The 20,251-nt window shown below is 27.2% G+C and overlaps 3 protein-coding genes across 4 annotated transcripts in view; 2 read left to right on the forward strand and 1 right to left on the reverse strand.

Moving 5' to 3' along the window:
* LOC135126138 (bone morphogenetic protein 1 homolog) overlaps positions 1-20,251 on the reverse strand; it is a 430,017-nt gene that overhangs the window by 339,058 nt on the left and 70,708 nt on the right. The gene's annotated exons all lie outside the window — the stretch shown is intronic.
* On the forward strand, positions 9,736-10,267 carry LOC135126035 (uncharacterized). The gene is made up of 2 exons (XM_064051824.1): positions 9,736-9,796; positions 9,858-10,267. The coding sequence occupies exons 1-2, from the start codon at positions 9,746-9,748 to the stop codon at positions 10,209-10,211; spliced, it is 405 nt and encodes a 134-aa protein (XP_063907894.1). The 5' UTR covers positions 9,736-9,745; the 3' UTR covers positions 10,212-10,267.
* On the forward strand, positions 16,076-16,612 carry LOC135125984 (uncharacterized). The gene is made up of 2 exons (XM_064051772.1): positions 16,076-16,170; positions 16,232-16,612. The coding sequence occupies exons 1-2, from the start codon at positions 16,120-16,122 to the stop codon at positions 16,583-16,585; spliced, it is 405 nt and encodes a 134-aa protein (XP_063907842.1). The 5' UTR covers positions 16,076-16,119; the 3' UTR covers positions 16,586-16,612.

Raw genomic sequence — 20,251 nt, forward strand, 5'->3', positions numbered from 1 at the left:
CGAACTCGTCAAGAAATGCGTTGTACAAAGGGACACACAGGAAGAGACGTCTTTTCAGGCCTACAGGTGTTTGTACAACAACGGCGTTTAACTGTCTTCAATCTTAATCTGTCCTTATAAATGTATTCAATAAACATTTCCGAACAACTAAGAATTTGAATTTAAATTTGTTCTTCTGATTCACTTAAGTTTAGGTTTCCGCGTGCTATTGTTTGCGATTTAAAAAAAATAATTTAAATAGCACCCCCTTCTGAAGTGTGTATGTTACGCCACTGACTGACAGTCCGTTGTCAGATTATGATGACTCACCGTGTTGAATTTAAAATGATCCATCTCTAATAACCCTCGTCCTTCAACACTAGGTAATAGCAATCTGACGCTCAAGTGTTTATGTTTAAACTTACATCGAAAGAATGTCACGTAGGAAATAGTTTGATTTGATTGAGTTTGTCTTCTCAAAACACTCGTTCTTAATAAAAATGGATACAAACGCCAGACAACCAAAAATTTTTCAGATTTCTTTTGTGATAATTTAGTAGTACCCCAACATTTTTAAACCACGTGTGGCTCTTTTTGGAATTGCGAAACAATTTAAAGTATTTTCACTGTTTACATTACATTACAAACTTTATCAGCCCGTTCTACTAAAAAAATTGAAACACTTTTCATTGTTTCCATAAGAATGCAAACTTTATCAGCGCAAATTCCCGAAGCGTCTGTACGATTGTTAGCAAACTTTGTACACTATACTAAAGTCTGTAATTAAGTGCAAAATTAGAATTCCTCAGCCAGGTATAAAAAATCTGTCCTGGTGTCGGTGACATCATAACTACAGCAGCAACTATCGCAAAATGAAGCTTCCGACATACTTAATCCTTACCACACTTGTGGTGTATTCCCAGGTTAGTGAAATTTTACCACTTGTAGTCTACAAAATTCGTTTTAATGTATTGTTGATTTAAGGCACTAACTCAAAAGCAAAAAGATGCTATCAGTGCCGTCGACAAAGACTGTCAAGAAAAGTCAAAAGTCTCTAAACAACTTATCAAAGCCCTCTTCGACCACGCCATTCCTGATGTTTCGGTGTATGAAAACAATAAACCACTACGTGAATATCTTTTATGCGTAGATGTCACAGGAGGATGGTTCAAGCAGGATGGTAACTTCGACACTAAAGCCTGGAAAACAATTCTTAAAGATGGAAATCTATGTGATGAAAAGGTGGACGAACTCATCAAGAAATGCCTTGTGCAAAAGGAAACGTTGGAAGAGACGTCTTTTCATGCCTTCAGTTGTGTGTACAACGACGGAGTTTAAGTAGTACTTTGATGCGCAACTTAATCTTATTATGTTTATTCAATAAAGATGGTTCTGCAATTTTTCGATATATTTTGCAAACTCTCGATTTTTCATTTTTTAATTGTTCAACAAATGGACAAATTTATTCAAACCGAAATTTTGAAAAATTTCTAAATCAGAAAATTGTAACATTGAAACATCTAAAAATGATGAAATTGAAAAATCAAAAAATTTAGAAATTGAGAAGTCGAAGAATTGAAAAAATTAAGGAGAATTGAAAAAACCGAAAAAATGAGAATCAAAAATTGAAAAATGAAACTTGAAATATCGAAAAATTTTAAAACTGAAAAACAGAAAAATGAAAAAATGGGAAATTAAACAAGTGGATAATTGAAAAAACAAGTGAAAAATCCAAAAATTGTAATATAGGAACCTGAAAACCCTGATTAATTTAAAATCGAGAAATTGAAAAATTGAAGAAACGAAAAACAAAAATTTCTATAAATTCAGAAATTTTTAATTTCAAAATCCAAAGATTTTAAAATGAAACTTGAAATATCGAAAAATTGAAAAATCGAAAAATGAAAAAATTGAGAGATCGAAAAATCGGGAAAAAGAAACAATTCTGCAATTTTTCGATATAAAATTTTTCAAATTCTCGATTTTTATTTCTTCATTTTCTCGATTGTCGTTTTTTAATTGTTCAACAAAAGGACAAATTTATTCAAACCGAAATTTTGAAATGAATTGAAAAATCAAAAAATTGAGAAATCGAAGAATTGAAAAAATATAGAAAACTTGAAAAAACCCAAAAATGAGACTTGAAGTATCGAAATTTTTAAAAATTGAAAAATTGCGAAATCGAACAATGGGATAATTGAAAAAACAATTGAAAAATTGGAAAAACGAAAAACAAAAAGTTCTATAAATTAAACAATCAAACCAGAAAACTAAAAAATTAAGAAATTGTAAAAACGAAACATGGAAAAATTAAAAACTTCTAACATCGAAAATCGAAGCACTGAAAGACCGAAAAATTTAACAGTTGAGAAATCGAAGAATGAAAAAGCCAAAAATTGAATAACAAAAACCCTAATAATTATTTCAAAAAAGAGTGAAAAATTTATTAAAAATCGGCAAATTTAAAATTGAAACAATTGCAAAATTTTAAATTTGAAAAAAAAATAAATAAAAAATGGAAGAATTGAAGAAATGAAAAATTGAAAGTCAAAAATTGGAAAACCAAACTTGAAACATCGAAAAATTGAAAAAATAGGCAAACTGAAAATTGGGTAAGGAAAAAACAAGAAATGGAACAAGTGAGAAAAAGATAGAAACTGTAAAATCGAAAATTTGTAACATTGGAACCTGAAAAAGTGATAAATTAACAATCTAATAATTGAAAAATCGAAAAAACGAAAAATTGTAAAATTCAACAGACAGAAAATCGAAAAATTAAAAGGTAAATTAGAAAATCGAAAAACTAAAAAATAGAGAAGTCGAAACACGGAAAAATCGAAAAATTATGAATTAAAAAACGAAAAATATGAAAATCTCTAATTTAGAAATCAAAAAATCGAAGAAACAAAATAATTTGGAATTACCAACTTGGAAGCATTTTATTTTTAATTTTTTATTTTCTCAATTTTTCAACAAAAGGACAAATTTATTAAAACTGGAATTTTTAAAAATCAAAAAAATCGGAAAATTGTAACACTGAAAAACCCAACAATTTAAAAATTGAGATATCGAAGGATTAAAAAAATAAAGAAACTCAAAATCGAATAATTAAAAAGTTAAAACAATTGAAAAATCGAAAAATTGTAATATTGAAACCTGAAAACGCTCATTAATTAAACAACGAGAAACTGAAAAATTGAAAAAATGAAAAACAAAACTTCTATAAATTAGACAATCAAAAATACAAAAAAAAATTCAAAATCCAAAAATTTTAAAATGAAAACCGGAAAACTAAGAAATTAAGACATTGTAAAAAAAATGGAAAAATTGAAAAATTGTAACATCGAAAAGAGAAAAACCGAGAAATCAAAGATTTGACAAAATATAGAAACTGAGAAATCGGGTAATTGAAAAGCCAAGAATTGTACACTTGAAAAAGTAAAAAATTAAAAATAGAGAAGCAATTACAAAATTGTAAATTCGAAAAAAAAAAATAATTGAAACACGGAAAAATCGTTGAAATTTGCAAAATAATCATTGTTTCCATAAGAATGCAAATTCCTGGCGAGTCCGTACCAATGTTACGAATTTTTGCACATAAAATGCGCACTTATGTGCAAAATTAGAATTCCGCAGTGGAGGTATAAAAAATCTGTCCTGGTGTAACTGGCGCCATAACTACAGCAGCAACTACCGAAAAATGAAGCTTCCGACCTACTTAATCCTTATCACACTTGTGGTGTATTCCCAGGTTAGTAAAATTTTACCACTCGTAATTTTATTTCAATTAATTTTTATTGTATTTATTTAAGGGACTAAGTCGTCAGCAACAATCTGATATTATCACGGCCAACAAAGAGTGTCAAAAAGAGACAAAAGTCTCCAAACAACTCGTCGACGACATTTTCAACCGCAAAATTTGTGATGTTTCGGCATATGAGAACAATAAACCATTACGTGAATTTGCTGTATGTGTAGATACCAAAGCCGGATGGTTGAATCAAGATGGTACTTACAACACTAAATCTTTGAAGAAATGGCTTCAAAAAGGAGATCTAAATTGCGAAGAGGCAGAAGAAGCCATCAAGAAATGCGTTGTGAAAAAGGAAACGCTGGAGGATACGTCTTTTCATGTCTTGAAGTGTTTGTACAACATCGGCGTTTAATTGTCTTCAAGTAGTACTTTGATAATAAAGAATTTGGAACAATAACTAAGAATTTGTTCTTGGGAAAAAAATCTCTTCAAAGTGTATTGTTTATTGCTTTTTATTCACTATTAAAAATACATTCCTCAAAAACAGACCACAAATTTTTGTCCTCTTGTGCAAGTTCCTTGTGTAATTTGATTCAAATTTTTGAATTTTTCTGAAATTGTGGTTAAAATTCCTTTAACACGTATATTATATACTAGTTTCTTACCGTCTTTGGAAAGAGGGTTTACAGAAACAAGTAAATTTTATTCTTTTGTACAATCCTATATTGACATTTTGGAATTTGCGAAATAATTTAACGTCGTCACTGTTTCCATAACAATGCAAAATTTATCAGAGTAAAAATTCCTCTACGATAAAAAAATTGTTTTCGCCGTTTCCATAAAAATGTACTCTTTATCAGCGTAGAATAGCTGGAGAGTCTGTACAGACGTTATGGAACTGTGTACACTATAATTAGGCCCCAATTATCTGCAAAATGAGAATTCCATGAGTGTGCATATTACGCTACTGACTGACAGTCCGTTGTCAGATTCTAATGACTCACCATGTTGAACTTAAAATAATCCGTCTCTAACAACCCTTGTCCTTCAACACTAGGTAATAGCAATTTGACGCTCAAGTGTTTATTTATGTTTATACTTACATCGAAAGAATGTCACGTAGGAAATAGTTTGATTTGAATGACTTTGTCTTCTCAAAACACTGGACTAAAATTATTAATTAAACCAAAATCGAACAAAATGTTCTGAATATTTAAATCGGTCATATCAGTATAGTACCCAACATTTTTAAACCTGGTCCTTTTTGGAATTTGCGAAACAATTTAAAGTATTTTCACTGTTTACATAAGATTACAAACTTTATCAGTCCGTTCTACTAAAAAAATTGAAATTTTGCAAAATAATTTAAAGCACTTTTCATTGTTTCCATAAGAATGCAAACTTTATCAGCGCAAATTCCCGAGGAGTCTGACGAATGTTAGGAAACTTTGTACACTATAGTTTAGTGCGCAGTTATCATAACTACAGTACCAACTATTGAAAAATGAAATGTTAGTAAAATTTTAGCACTTGTAGTCTAAAAAAATTAATTAACTCTATTGAAAACCATACGATTTGTTTTTATATTTATTATTGTGTGGGAGCATTTTTTTAATCGGCACCGATTTGTTAATTTTACAGATTCTTCAGTTTTCGATTTTACGATTTTTCAATAATTTCATTTTTTGCTTTGTTAGTTCTCCGATTTTATAATTTTTTGAGTTTTAATCTTTTAGTTTTTTAATTTTTAAATTTCGTGTTTTTCTATTTTTCAGCAAAAGAACAAATTTATCCAAACTCAATTATTGGAAAATCGGAAAATTGTAACATTGAAACACTGACGAATACAAAAATTTTAAAATGAAAATCGAGACACCGAAAAATTGAAAAATGCAACAATTAAAAATCGAGAATTTGAAAAATCGGCAAAACGCAGCATTTCTGCAATTTTTCGATATAATATTTTTCAAATTCTCGATTTTTCATTTTTTAATTGTTCAACAAAAAGACAAATTTATTCAAACCGAAATTTTGAAAAATTTTAAAATCAGAAAATTGTAACATTGAAACGTCTAAAAATTATAAAATTGAAAAATCAAAAAATTTAAAAATTCAGAAGTCGAAGAATTGAAAAAATAAAGAAAAATTGAAAAAACCGAAAAAATGAGAATCAAAAATTGGAAAATGAAATTCGACAAATCGAAAAATGAAAAAATGAGAAATTGAATTAAACCCTGATTCATTAAATATCGAGAAACTGAAAAATCTACAAAAGAAGCAATTCTGCAATTTTTCGATATTAAATTTTTCAAATTCCCGATTTTTAATTTTTCATTTTCTCGATTTTGCATTTTTTAATTGTTCAACAAAGGACAAATTTATTCAAACTGAACTTTTGAAAAACCGGAAAATTGTAACACTCAAATATCAAAAAACAAAACAATTTAAAATTGAGAAATTGAAAAATTGAAAAAATTCTACAATTTTTTAATATGAAATTTTTCAAATTTTCGATTTTTTTTCATTTTCTCGATTTGTCATTTTTTAATTGTTCAACAAAAGGACAAACTTATTCAAACCGAAATTTTCAATTGAATAGAAAAATCAAAAAACTAAGAAATCGTAGAACTGAAAAAATAAAGAATACTTGAAAAAACCCAAAAATGAGATCTACAAACTGAAAAATGAAACTCGAAACATCGAATAATTTAAAAATTGAAAAATCAAAAAAGGAACAAATTGAGAAATTGGACAATGGGATAATTAAAAAAACAATTGAAAAATCAAAGAATTGTAATATAGAAACCTGAAAATCCTAATTAATTAAAAATCGAAACAGTGAAAAATTGAAAAAACGAAAAACAAAAACTTCTATAAATTAAACAATCAAAAATAAAAAAAAATAACTTCAAAATTAAAATATTTCAAAACCAAAAACCTGAAAAATTGAAAAATCGGTAAATTTTAAAAATGAAACAATTACAAAATTGTAAATTTGAAAAAAAAAATTAAAAATGGAAAAATTGAAGAAATCGAAAATTGAAAATTAAAAATTGAAAAACCAAACTTGAAATATCGAAAAATTAGAAAAATTGGCAAACTGAAAATTGGGTAAGGAAGAAACAATTAAAACATGGAACAAGTGAGAAAAAGATAGAAACTGTAAAATCGAAAATTTGTAACATTGAAACCTGAATAAATGATAAATTAAAAATCTAGGAAATGAAAAATCCAAAAAACGAAAAATTGTAAAATTCAACAGATAGAAAATCGAAAAATACAAAAATTTTACTGAAAAATGCAACAATTTCATAATGAAAAATGGAGAAATCGAAACACGGAAAAATCGAAAAATTATCTATTAAAAAAACAAAAAATATAAAAATCTCGAATGAGAGAAATCAAAAAATCGAAGAAACAAAATAATTTGGAATTACCTACTTGGAAGTACTTTATATTTGATTTTTTGTTTTCTCAATTTTTCATTTTTTAATTTTTCAACGAAAGGACAAATTTATTAAAAATGGATTAAAAAAGTAAAAAAACTCAAAATCGAATAATTAACAGGTTAAAATAACTGAAAAATCGAAAAATTGTAATATTGAAACCTGAAAACCCGGATTAATGAAAAATTGAGAAAATGAACATTTGAAATAAACGAAAAACAAAATCTTCTATAAATTAAATAATCAAAAATACAAAGTATTGTAAAAAAGAAACATGGAAAAATTGAAAAATTGTAACATCGAAAAGACGAAACAGTGAAAAACCGAAAAATTTAAAAACCGAGAAATCAGATTTGAGAAAGTACAGAAACGAAAAATCGGGTAATTGAAAAGCCAAGAATTGTACACTTGAAAAAATATCCTAATAATAATTATTTGAAAAAAGTGAAAAATTAAAAATAAGGAAATTTAAAAATCAAACAATTACAAAATTGTAAATTTGAAAATAAAATAAAAACGTAAAATTGTAAAAAGATGGAAAATCGAAAAATTAAAAAGCAACTTGGAAAATCGCAAAATTAAAAGATCTGCAAATTTAAAAATCAAAATATACAAAAATTTTACTGAAAAATAAAAATAATAATGAAAATCGAAAAACTAAAAAATCGAGCAATCGAAAAATTTAAAACGAAACGGAAAAATCGAAAAATTAACATTTAAAGAAACCAAAAATTTAAAAATCTCTAATTGAGAAAATAAAAAATCGAAACAAAATAATTTGGAATTACCTACTTGGAAGTACTTTATATTTAATTTTTTGTTTTCTTAATTTTTCACTTTTTAAATTTTCAACAAAAGGAAAAATTTATTAAAACTGGTATTTTTAAAAATCAAAAAATCGGAAAATTGTAATACTGAAAAACCCAACAATTTAAAAACCGAGATATCGAAGAATTAAAAAAATAAAGAAACGCAAAATCGATTAATTAAAAACTTAAAACAACTGAAAAATCGAAAAATTGTACTATTAAAACCTGAAAACCCTGATTAAGTAAAAATCGAGAAAACGAAAAATTGAAAATCGAAAAACAAATCTTCCATAAATTAAACAATCAAAAATACAAAAAAAATGTATTTCAAAGTTCAAACATTTTAAAATGAAAACCAGAAAACTAAAAAATTAAGAAATTGTAAAAACGAAACATGGAAAAATTAAAAATTTCTAACATCGAAAAACGAAGCACTGAAAAACCGAAAAATTTAAAAGTTGAGAAATCGAAGAATTGAAAAAATACAGAAACTGAAAAATCGCAAAATGGGAAAGCCAAAAATTGAATAACAAAAACCCTAATAATTACTTCAAAAAAGAGTGCAAAATTAATTTAAAATCGGCAAATTTAAAATTGAAACAATTGCCAAATTTTAAATTTGAAAAAAAAATAAATAAAAAATGGAAAAATTGAAGAAATAAAAAATTTAAAGTCAAAAATTGGAAAACCAAACTTGAAACATCGAAAAATTGAAAAAATTGGAACCTGAAAAAGTAATAAATTAAAAATCTAATAACTGAAAAATCGAAAAATAGAAAAATTGTAAAATTCAAGAGACAGAAAATCGAAAAATTAAAAGGTAAATTAGAAAATCGAAAAACTAAAAAATGGAGAAGTCGATACACGGAAAAATCGAAAAATTATGAATTAAAAAACGAAAAATATGAAAATCTCGAATTGAGAAATCAAAAAATCGAAGAAACAAAATAATTTGGAATTACCTACTTGGAAGTATTTTATTTTTAATTTTTTATTTTCTCAATTTTCGTTTTTTAATTTTTCAACACAAGGACAAATTTATTAAAACTGGAATTTTTAAAAATCAAAAAAATCGGAAAATTGTAACACGAAAAACCCAACAATTTAAAAATTGAGATATCGAAGGATTAAAAAATAAAGAAACTCAAAATCGAATAATTAAAAAGTTAAAACAATTGAAAAATCGAAAAATTGTAATATTGAAACCTGAAAACGCTCATTAATTAAACAACGAGAAACTGAATAATTGAAAAAATGAAAAACAAAACTTCTATAAATTGGACAATCAAAAATACAAAAAAAAAAATTCAAAATCCAAAAATTTTAAAATGAAAACCGGAAAACTAAGAAATTAAGACATTGTAAAAAAATGGAAAAATTGAAAAATTGTAACATCGAAAAGACGAAACAGAGAAAAACCGAGAAATCAAAGATTTGACAAAATATAGAAACTGAGAAATCGGGTAATAGAAAAGCCAAGAATTGTACACTTGAAAAAGTAAAAAATTAAAAATTGAGAAGCAATTACAAAATTGTAAATTTGAAAAAAAAAAATTGAAACACGGAAAAATCGTTGAAATTTGCAAAATAATCATTGTTTCCATAAGAATGCAAATTCCTGGCGAGTCCGTACCAATGTTACGAATTTTTGCACATAAAATGCGCACTTATGTGCAAAATTAGAATTCCGCAGTGGAGGTATAAAAAATCTGTCCTGGTGTAACTGGCGCCATAACTACAGCAGCAACTACCGAAAAATGAAGCTTCCGACCTACTTAATCCTTATCACACTTGTGGTGTATTCCCAGGTTAGTAAAATTTTACCACTCGTAATTTTATTTCAATTAATTTTTTTTGTATTTATTTAAGGGACTAAGTAGTCAGCAACAATCTGATATTATCACGGCCAACAAAGAGTGTCAAGAAGAGACCAAAGTCTCCAAACAACTCGTCGACGACATTTTCAACCGCAAAATTTGTGATGTTTCGGCATATGAGAACAATAAACAATTACGTGAATTTGCTGTATGTGTAGATACCAAAGCCGGATGGTTGAATCAAGATGGTACTTACAACACTAAATCTTTGAAGAAATGGCTTCAAAAAGGAGATCTAAATTGCGAAGAAGCAGAAGAAGCCATCAAGAAATGCGTTGTGAAAAAGGAAACGCTGGAAGATACGTCTTTTCATGTCTTGAAGTGTTTGTACAACATCGGCGTTTAATTATCTTCAAGTAGTACTTTGATAATGAAGAATTTGGAACAATAACTAAGAATTTGTTCTTGGGAAAAAAATCTCTTCAAAGTGTATTGTTTATTGCTTTTTATTCACTATTAAAAATACATTCCTCAAAAACAGACCACAAATTTTTGTCCTATTGTGCAAGTTCCTTGTGTAATTTGATTCAAATTTTTGAATTTTTCTGAAATTGTGGTTAAAATTCCTTTAACACGTATATTATGTACTAGTTTCTTATCGTCTTTGGAAAGAGGGTTTACAGAAACAAGTAAATTTTATTCTTTTGTACAATCCTTTATTGACATTTTGGAATTTGCGAAATAATTTAACGTCGTCACTGTTTTTATAACAATGCAAAATTTATCAGAGTAAAATTCCTCTACGATAAAAAAATTGTTTTCGCCGTTTCCATAAAAATGCACTCAGCGTAAAATACCTGGAGAGTCTGTACAGACGTTATAGAACTGTGTACACTATAATTAGGCCCCAATTATCTGCAAAATGAGAATTCCATGAGTGTGCATGTTACGCTACTGACTGACAGTCCGTTGTCAGATTCTAATGACTCACCATGTTGAACTTAAAATAATCCGTCTCTAACAACCCTTGTCCTTCAACACTAGGTAATAGCAATCTGACGCTCAAGTGTTTATTTATGTTTATACTTACATCGAAAGAATGTCACGTAGGAAATAGTTTGATTTGAATGACTTTGTCTTCTCAAAATACTGGACTAAAATTATTAATTAAACCAAAATCGAACAAAATGTTCTGAATATTTAAATCGCTTATATCAGTGTAGTACCCAACATTTTTAAACCACGTGTGATCCTTTTTGGAATTTGCAAAACAATTTAAAGTATTTTCACTGTTTACATAAGATTACAAACTTTATCAGCCTGTTCTACTAAAAAAATTGAAATTTTGCAAAATAATTTAAAGCACTTTTCATTGTTTCCATAAGAATGCAAACTTTATCAGCGCAAATTCCCGAAGAGTCTGACGAATGTTAGGAAACTTTGTACACTATAATTAAGTGCGCAGTTATCATAACTACAGCACCAACGATTGAAAAATGAAATGTTAGTAAAATTTTAGCACTTGTAGTCTAAAAAATTAATTAACTCTAGGGAAAACCATACGATTTGTTTTTATATTTATTATTGTGTGGGAGCATTTTTTTAATCGGCACTGATTTGTTAATTTTACAGATTCTTCAGTTTTCGATTTTACGATTTTTTAATTATTGCATTTTTGCTTTGTTAGTTCTCCGATTTTATAATTTTTTGAGTTTTAATCTTTTAGTTTTTTAATTGTTAAATTTCGTGTTTTTTTATTTTTCAGCAAAAGAACAAATTTATCCAAACTAAATTATTGGAAAATCGGAAAATTGTATCATTGAAACAATGACGAATACCAAAATTTTAAAAATGAAAATCGAGACACCGAAAAATTGAAAAATGCAACAATTAAAAATCGAGAAATTGAAAAATCGGCAAAACGCAGCATTTCTGCAATTTTTCGATATAATACTTTTCAAATTCTCGATTTTTCATTTTTTAATTGTTCAACAAAAGGACAAATTTATTCAAACCGAAATTTTGAAAAATTTTAAAATCAGAAAATTGTAACATTGAAACGTCTAAAAATTATAAAATTGAAAAATCAAAAAATTTAAAAATTCAGAAGTCGAAGAATTGAAAAAATAAAGAAAAATTGAAAAAACCGAAAAAATGAGAATCAAAAATTGGAAAATGAAATTCGACAAATCGAAAAATGAAAAAATGAAAAATTGAATTAAACCCTGATTCATTAAATATCGATAAACTGAAAAATCTACAAAAGAAGCAATTCTGCAATTTTTCGATATTAAATTTTTCAAATTCTCGATTTTTAATTTTTCATTTTCTCGATTTTGCATTTTTTAATTGTTCAACAAAGGACAAATTTATTCAAACTGAACTTTTGAAAAACCGGAAAATTGTAACACTCAAATATCAAAAAACAAAACAATTTAAAATTGAGAAATTGAAAAATTGAAAAAATTCTACAATTTTTCGATATGAAATTTTTCAAATTTTCGATTTTTTTTCATTTTCTCGATTTGTCATTTTTTAATTGTTCAACAAAAGGACAAACTTATTCAAACCGAAATTTTCAATTGAATAGAAAAATCAAAAAACTAAGAAATCGAAGAACTGAAAAAATAAAGAATACTTGAAAAAACCCAAAAATGAGATCTACAAACTGAAAAATGAAACTCGAAACATCGAATAATTTAGAAATTGAAAAATCAAAAAAGGAACAAATTGAGAAATTGAACAATGGGATAATTAAAAAAAACAATTGAAAAATCAAAAAATTGTAATATAGAAACCTGAAAATCCTAATTAATTAAAAATCGAAACAGTGAAGAATTGAAAAAACGAAAAACAAAAACTTCTATAAATTAAACAATCAACAATAAAAAAAAATTAACTTCAAGATTTAAAAATTTTAAAACCATAGACCTGAAAAATTAAAAAATCGGTAAATTTTAAAAATGAAACAATTACAAAATTGAAAATTTGAAAAAAAAAATTAAAAATGGAAAAATTGAAGAAATCGAAAATTGAAAATTAAAAATTGAAAAACCAAACTTGAAATATCGAAAAATTGAAAAAATTGGCAAACTGAAAATTGGGTAAGGAAAAAACAATTAAAACATGGAACAAGTGAGAAAAAGATAGAAACTGTAAAATCGAAAATTTGTAACATTGAAACCTGAATAAATGATAAATTAAAAATCTAGGAATTGAAAAATCCAAAAAAAATGAAAAATTGTAAAATTCAACGGATAGAAAATCGAAAAATTAAAAAGCAAATTAGAAAATGAAAACACTAAAATAACTAAAATCGAAAACTACAAAAATTTTACTGAAAAATGCAACAATTTCATAATGAAAGGCCCAAAGCTAAAAAATCGAGATATCGAAACAAGGAATAACCGAAAAATTATCAATTAAAAAAAGGAAAAACACAAAAATTTCGAATTGAGAAATCAAAGATTTGAAGAAACAAAATAATTTGGAATTACCGACTTGGAAGTACTTTATTTTTAATTCTTTATTTTCTCAATTTTTCAACAAAAGGACAAATTTATTAAAACTGAAATTTTAAAAAATAAAATAATCGTAAAATTGTAACACTGAAAAATTGAAAAATCAAAAAATTAAAAACTGAAAAATCGAAAAAGAAGCACTGAAAAACCCAACAATTTAAAAATTGAGATATCGAAAAATTAAAAAAAAAACAAGAAACTCAAAATCGAATAATTAAAAGGTTAAAACAATTGAAAAATCGAAAAATTGTAATATTGAAACCTGAAAACCCTGATTAATTAAAAATTAGAGAAAGTGAATAATTGAAAAAACGAAAAACAAAAACTTCTATAAATTAAACAATAAAAAATAATTTCAAAATCAAAAAATTTTAAAATGAAAACCGGAAAACTAAAAAATTCAGACATTGTGAAAAAGAAACATGGAAAAATTGAAAAATTGTAACATCGAAAAGACGAAACAGTGAAAAACCGAAAAATTTAAAACCGAGAAATCAAAGATTTGAAAAAATACAGAAACTGAAAAGCCAAGAATTGTACACTTGAAAAAAATCCTAATAATAATTATTTGAAAAAAGTGAAAAATTAGGATCAGGGAAATTTAAAAATCACACAATTACAAAACTGTAAATTTGAAAAAAAAATAAAAACGTAAAATCGAAAAATTTGTAACATTGAAACCTGAAAAACTGATAAATTAAAAATTGTAAAAAGATGGAAAATCGAAAAATTAAAGTACAAACATTTTACTGAAAAATAAAAATCATAAAGAAAATCGAAAAACTAAAAAATCGAGAAGTCAAAAAAATGTAAAAACGAAACACGGGAAAATCGAAAAATTAACAATTAAAAAAACAAAAATTTAAAAATCCCGAACTGAGAAAGTAAAAAATCGAAGAAACGAAAAAACTTGGAATTACATATTTGGAAGTCCTTAATAAAAGTGAAATTTTAAAAAATCAAAAAATCGGATAATTATAAAACTGAAAAAATGAAAAACCAAAAAATTAAAAACTGAAAAATCGAAAAAGAAACAGTGAAAAACCGAACAATTTAAAAATTGTGAAATCGAAGAACTGCAAAAATAAAGAAACTCAAAATCGAATAATTACGAAATCAACGATCGGAAAAGGAAAAATTATAACCTTAAAAAAAACTGAAAATTTAAAAAACATAAACATCGAACAATTCCAAAATTGATAATCAAAAATAGAAAAATCGAAATTTGAAACACCCAGAAATTTAAAAATTTTAATCTTAAACCTTGAGAAACCGAAAACTTCAATAATTGAAAAAACAACTGAAAATTGGAAAAATTGAGAAAAAAAAAAGAAACTATAAAAACAAGGAAAACGAAATTTTCAAGAAATAGAAAAATCGACAAATTGTGAAATTCAAAAGTTGAAGAATGTCAAAATAAACATTGAAAAACTGTAAAATTAAAAATCGAAAATTAATTTGTAAAATCAAAAAAAGTCTTTAAAAAAATCGAAAAAACGACAAACTGTCAATCTAAAAATTATAACATTGGAATCTGAAAAAACTGACCAAATAATAATCGAGAAACTGAGAAATCCTAAAATCGAAAAGCTAAGAATCTTAAAATCCAGACCATACAGATGAAACCAATAAACTTGCTGCTAACTTGCTTAACATTGTAGGATACTTAGTATTATAAGTTTAATTATACTCCTCAAGAACAGACCACGAATTTTTTTTCTATTGTAGGGGAACTAGGGGCTTGTTGTAACAGGGGTAAGTTGTAACACTAAATTTTTACCCACAATTTAAACTCTTTAACGTCAGGTATTTTACTGAATTTAATTCTTGCACCATAAGTCATCATGTCATCACAACCACTGTTCCTTGAGCCAGCGCAGTAAGTGGATGTGTGCACGTGTCTCGTTTTGGCCAAGTAATGTAAAATATTGCTTTAGTAAAATTTGGTTTTTCGTATCAGTTATTAATTAATTTAAAACTTTTAGTTTTGCATGTAGCTCAAAAATTACTCAGCTTTGATATTCCTTACACATTTTGACGCTAAGCCACATAATTTTGACGAAATGTAATTAAATGTAGAAAATTGTGTTACGGGGCATGTTGTAACAATAGCTTTGATGCAAGTTGTAACATGTTACAACTTATCCCAAATTCACTTCTACAAATCTCATACCTAGCATACGAAAAGCGAGCCAAAATTTTGACCTATGCCATGTATCGCTTTCCAGATATATTAAGAAAAAGGAAGACAACACTCAAATTTTTAATGTTAACTCTTTTTCTAAAAGTTTATTTCAGTTTTACTGAAAAAAAATTGTATATAATGAAGTGTTGTGTTGATTTTTCAAAAATAAAGTCTAAATATGTATCAACATCAGCTTTATTTTTACTGGTACTACCTGTATGATGGCTGTTACAACTAGCCCCAACCACGGGGCAAGTTGTAACAATGCACTTTTTTTAAGAAAATGCCTGGTGTGAAGTGAAGATGAACAATTTTGACCTTTTGCCTGTTCAGTCCAATAGGGGAATAGTTAGACTACCGATAGATACTTTTATAATGGTCAAACAGCTAATAGATACCAAATTATATTCGCTTTCCTAAAAACTGTTACAACAAGCCCCTCGTTCCCCTACAACTACTAAAAACGTTGAAATTTGCAAAATAATCTAAAGCGCTTTCATTGTTTCCATAAGAATGCAAATTCCTGGCGAGTCAGTACAAATGTTACGAATTTCTGCACATAAATGTCCGCATTATAGCGCCATAACTACAGCAGCAACTACCGAAAAATGAAGCTTCCGACCTACTTAATCCTTACCACACTTGTGGTGTATTCCCAGGTTAGTAAAATTTGACCACTTACAGCGTACGAAATTGCGTTTTATGTATTATTGATTTAAGGCCTTAACTGGAAAGCAAGAAGTTGATCTTGACTCCGCCAGCAAAACGTGTGAAAACAAGACAAAAGTCTCTAAACAACTTGTCGACGACCTTTTCAACCACAAAATTCCTGATATTTCGGTGTATGACAACAATAAACCACTACATGAATATCTGGCATGCGTTGATACCACAGGTGGATGGTATAATCAGGATGGTACCTTGAACATTAAAGCCTGGAAAAAAATTCTTAAAGATGGGAAAATAAGTAATGAAAGGGTGGACGAACTCGTCAAGAAATGCGTTGTGAACAAGGACACCCAGGAAGAGACGTCTTATCAGGCCTTCAAGTGTTTGTACAACAACGGCGTTTAACTATGTTCAAGTAGTAGTTTAATGCACATGTCCTTTTATGTCCTTCAATAAAGATTTTGGGACAACTGTAATGAGAAATTTATTCTCCAAAACCATATATAGAGTTTTTTTAAACTTTGGAAATGACTTAAAGCGCATTTTTCCTTAATAATGTAAACTTTATCAGCATAAAAATCCTGAAAGGTCTACAGGGGCATTGCGGCACTATGTAGTTACACTATAATTACTCGTAAGTCCTCAATTATAAGTAAATTGATAATTCCGCACCAAGGTATAAATAGGCCATGTTTTGGTGGCAGTAACGGCATACCTAGAGCAGCAACCATCGAAAAATGAAGCTTCCTACCTACTTACTTCTTACCACACTTGTGGTGTATTCACAGGTGAGTAAAATTTAACCACCTTCAACCTACAAGCTCTCTCACGTATGATTTATTTAAGGCACTAGATGAGGAGCAAGCATCTGATATTAGCGCCTTCACCAAAAAGTGCGAAAAAGAATCAAAAGTCTCTCCCCAACTTATCGACAACCTTATCAGTCATAAAATTGATGATGTTTCAAAGTATGAGAAGAATGAACCACTACGAAAACACACGCTCTGCATACATACCACAGCTGGATGGCTAAACAAAGATGGTACTTACAATAAAGCAGCTTTGAAAAAATTTGTTAAAGAAGGAGTTGGTAGCGATGAAAAGGCAGATGAAGTCGTCAAGAAATGCGTTTCGAAAGGGGAAACGCTGGAAGACACAGCCTTCAAAACCTTCAAGTGTATGTACTACAATGGCGCTTAAATGTCGTCAAGTAATAGTTCGATGCACATATTTAATCTGTCCTTATGTGTATTCAATAAAGATTTTGGGACAACAACAATACAGGTGTCTTTTTTAACAATTATCATCTTAGAACCACGGCTTCATTCATTCGAAAATGTATCATTATCATTTATCCAGAAAAACCCAAAAAAATATGGTTCGATTTTTCGATTCAGCGCGTTGAGAACTGTATTCGAGAAACTTTTGTGGATTCTTAATTGGCTTCAAATTTTTGGGACATTTTAAAAATCACCTCCCAGAATTTTGCGTGGACAATAATTTCTGATTTATTCACGAGAAGAAATTTTTCGTTAATTTTGAAAGTCAAGAAGTTTCGTTTAGCTTCATTCCTTCGAAAATTTCTAAAAAACCATTTAGACATCGAAATCAACAAAAAATGGCTTTTTGTAAATTTCGAGGGTGCGAGGAAAAAATCAAAAATCAAAACCCTGATTAATTAAAAATCGAGAAATTGAAAAACCGACGAAACGAAGCAATTCTGCAATTTTTCGATATAAAATTCTTCAAATTCTCGATTTTTTTCAAATTTATTCAAACCGAAATTTTTAATTGAAAACCAAACTTGGAATATTGAAAAATTGAAAAAATTGGCAAACTAAAAATCGGGTAAGGAAAAAACAATTAAAAAATGGAACAACTGAGAAAAAGTTAGAAACTCTAAAATGGAAAATTTGTAACACTGAAACCTGAAAAAGTGATAAATAATAATAATCTAGGTGTTTCGGCTCGAAGACCAATGTTCCGGCTTGAATGCCAATGTTTCGTACAATCCGAATCGTAGTACCAACGTTTTTTGTAATCCGGTTGATACGACCATGTATGGTCTCCCGAATTGTACCTTGATAATGCTCGAAGAACCTTTGTTTGTTATAATTGAAATAATGGACAGCGTTCGGTTTTGATGTTTAATGTAGGACGGTTACAGAAGTACTAAAATTACAGTGCTATTTACAAATTCAGGTAAAGATACCCAAAAGGGTCAGTGGCCGCTTCCGGAAATGCAACACTAGGAATTGAAAAATCGAAAAAACCAAAAATTGTAAAATTCAACAGATAGAAAATCGAAAAATTCAAAAGCAAATTAGAAAATCGAAAAATACAAAAAATTTATGAAAAATGCAACAATTTCGTAATGAAAATCAAAAACTAAAAAATGGAGAAATCGAAACACGGAAAAATAAAAACATTATCAATTAAAAAAACGAAAAATAGAAGAAATGAGAAAGAGAAGTAGAAGAAACAAAATAATTTGGAATTACCTACTTGGATGTATGTACTTCGGTTTTAAATTTTTATTTTTGCAATTGTTCGTTTTTTAATTTTTCAACAAAAGGACAAATTTATTAAACTGAAATTTTAAAAAATCAAAAAATCGGAAAATTGTTTCACTGAAAAATTCAAAAATCAAAAAGTTAAAAACTGAAAAATCGAAAAATAAACACTGAAAAACTCAACAATTTAAATATTGAGATATCGAAGAATTAAAAAAATAAAGAAACTCAAAATCGATTAATTAAAAGGCTAAAACAATTGAAAAATCGAAAAATTGTATTATTGCAACCTGAAAACCCTGATTAATTAAAAACCGAGAAATGAAAAATTGAAAAACGAAAATGTCCATAAATTAGATAATCAAAAATCTAAAAAGTTTTAATTTCAAAATCCAAAGATTTTCAAATAAAACTTGAAATATCGAAAAATTGAAAAATCGAAATGTAAAAAAATTGAGAAATTGAATTGGATAATTGAAAAATCGAAAAATTCTAATATTGAAACCTCAAAACCCTGATTAATTAAAAATCGGGAAATTGAAAAATCGACAAAACGAAGCAATTCTGCAATTTTTCGATATAAAATTCTTCAAATTCTCGATTTTTCATTTTTTAATTGTTCAACAAAATGACAAATTTATTCAAACCGACATTTTAAATTGAATTGAAAAATCAAAGAATTGAGAAACCGAAGAATAGAAAAAAATAAAGAAAACTTGAAAAAACCCAAAAATGACACTTACAAACTGAAAAATGAAACTTGAAATATCGAAAAATTTAAAAATTCAAAAATGGAAAAATGAAAAAGTTCAGAAATTGAACAATGGAATAATTGGAAAAACAATTGAAAAATCGGAAAATTATAATATTGAAACCTGAAAACCCTGATTAGTTAAAAATCGAGAAAGTGAAAAATTGAAAAAACGAAACACAAAAATTTCTATAAATTAAACAATCAAAAATAAAAAAAAATTAAAATTCAAAAATTTTAAAATGAAAACCGGAAAACTAAAAAATTAAGAAATTGTAAAAGCGAAACATGGAAAAGACGAAACAGTGAAAAACCGAAAAATTTAAAAGTTGAGTAATCGAAGAATTGAAAAAATCGGAAAATGGAAAAGCCAAAAATTGAATAACTAAAACCCTAATCATTATTTGAAAAAAGTGAAAAATTAAAAATCGGCATATTTAAACATGAAACAATTACAAAATTGTAAATTTAAACAAAAATGGAAAAATTGGGGAAATCAAAAATTGAAAAACCAAACTTGAAATATCAAAAAATTGAAAAAATTGGCGAACTGAAAATTGGGTAAGGAAAAAAACAACCAAAAAATGGAACAACTGAGAAAAAGATAGAAACTGTAAAATCGAAAATTTTTAACACTGAAACCTGAAAAAGTGATAAATTAAAAATCTAAGAATTGAAAAATCGAAAAACCGAAAAATAGCAAAATTCAACAGACAGAAAATCGAAAAATTCAAAAGCAAATTAGAAAATCGAAAAATCCAAAAATTTCATGATGAAAATGGAAAGACTAAAAAATGGAGAAATCGA

The sequence above is a fragment of the Zophobas morio genome, unplaced genomic scaffold, assembly GCF_036711695.1.
Source record: "Zophobas morio isolate AGI-343-1 ecotype UQ-CSIRO unplaced genomic scaffold, CSIRO_AGI_Zmor_V1 ptg000010l, whole genome shotgun sequence".
Lineage (NCBI taxonomy): Eukaryota > Metazoa > Arthropoda > Insecta > Coleoptera > Tenebrionidae > Zophobas > Zophobas morio.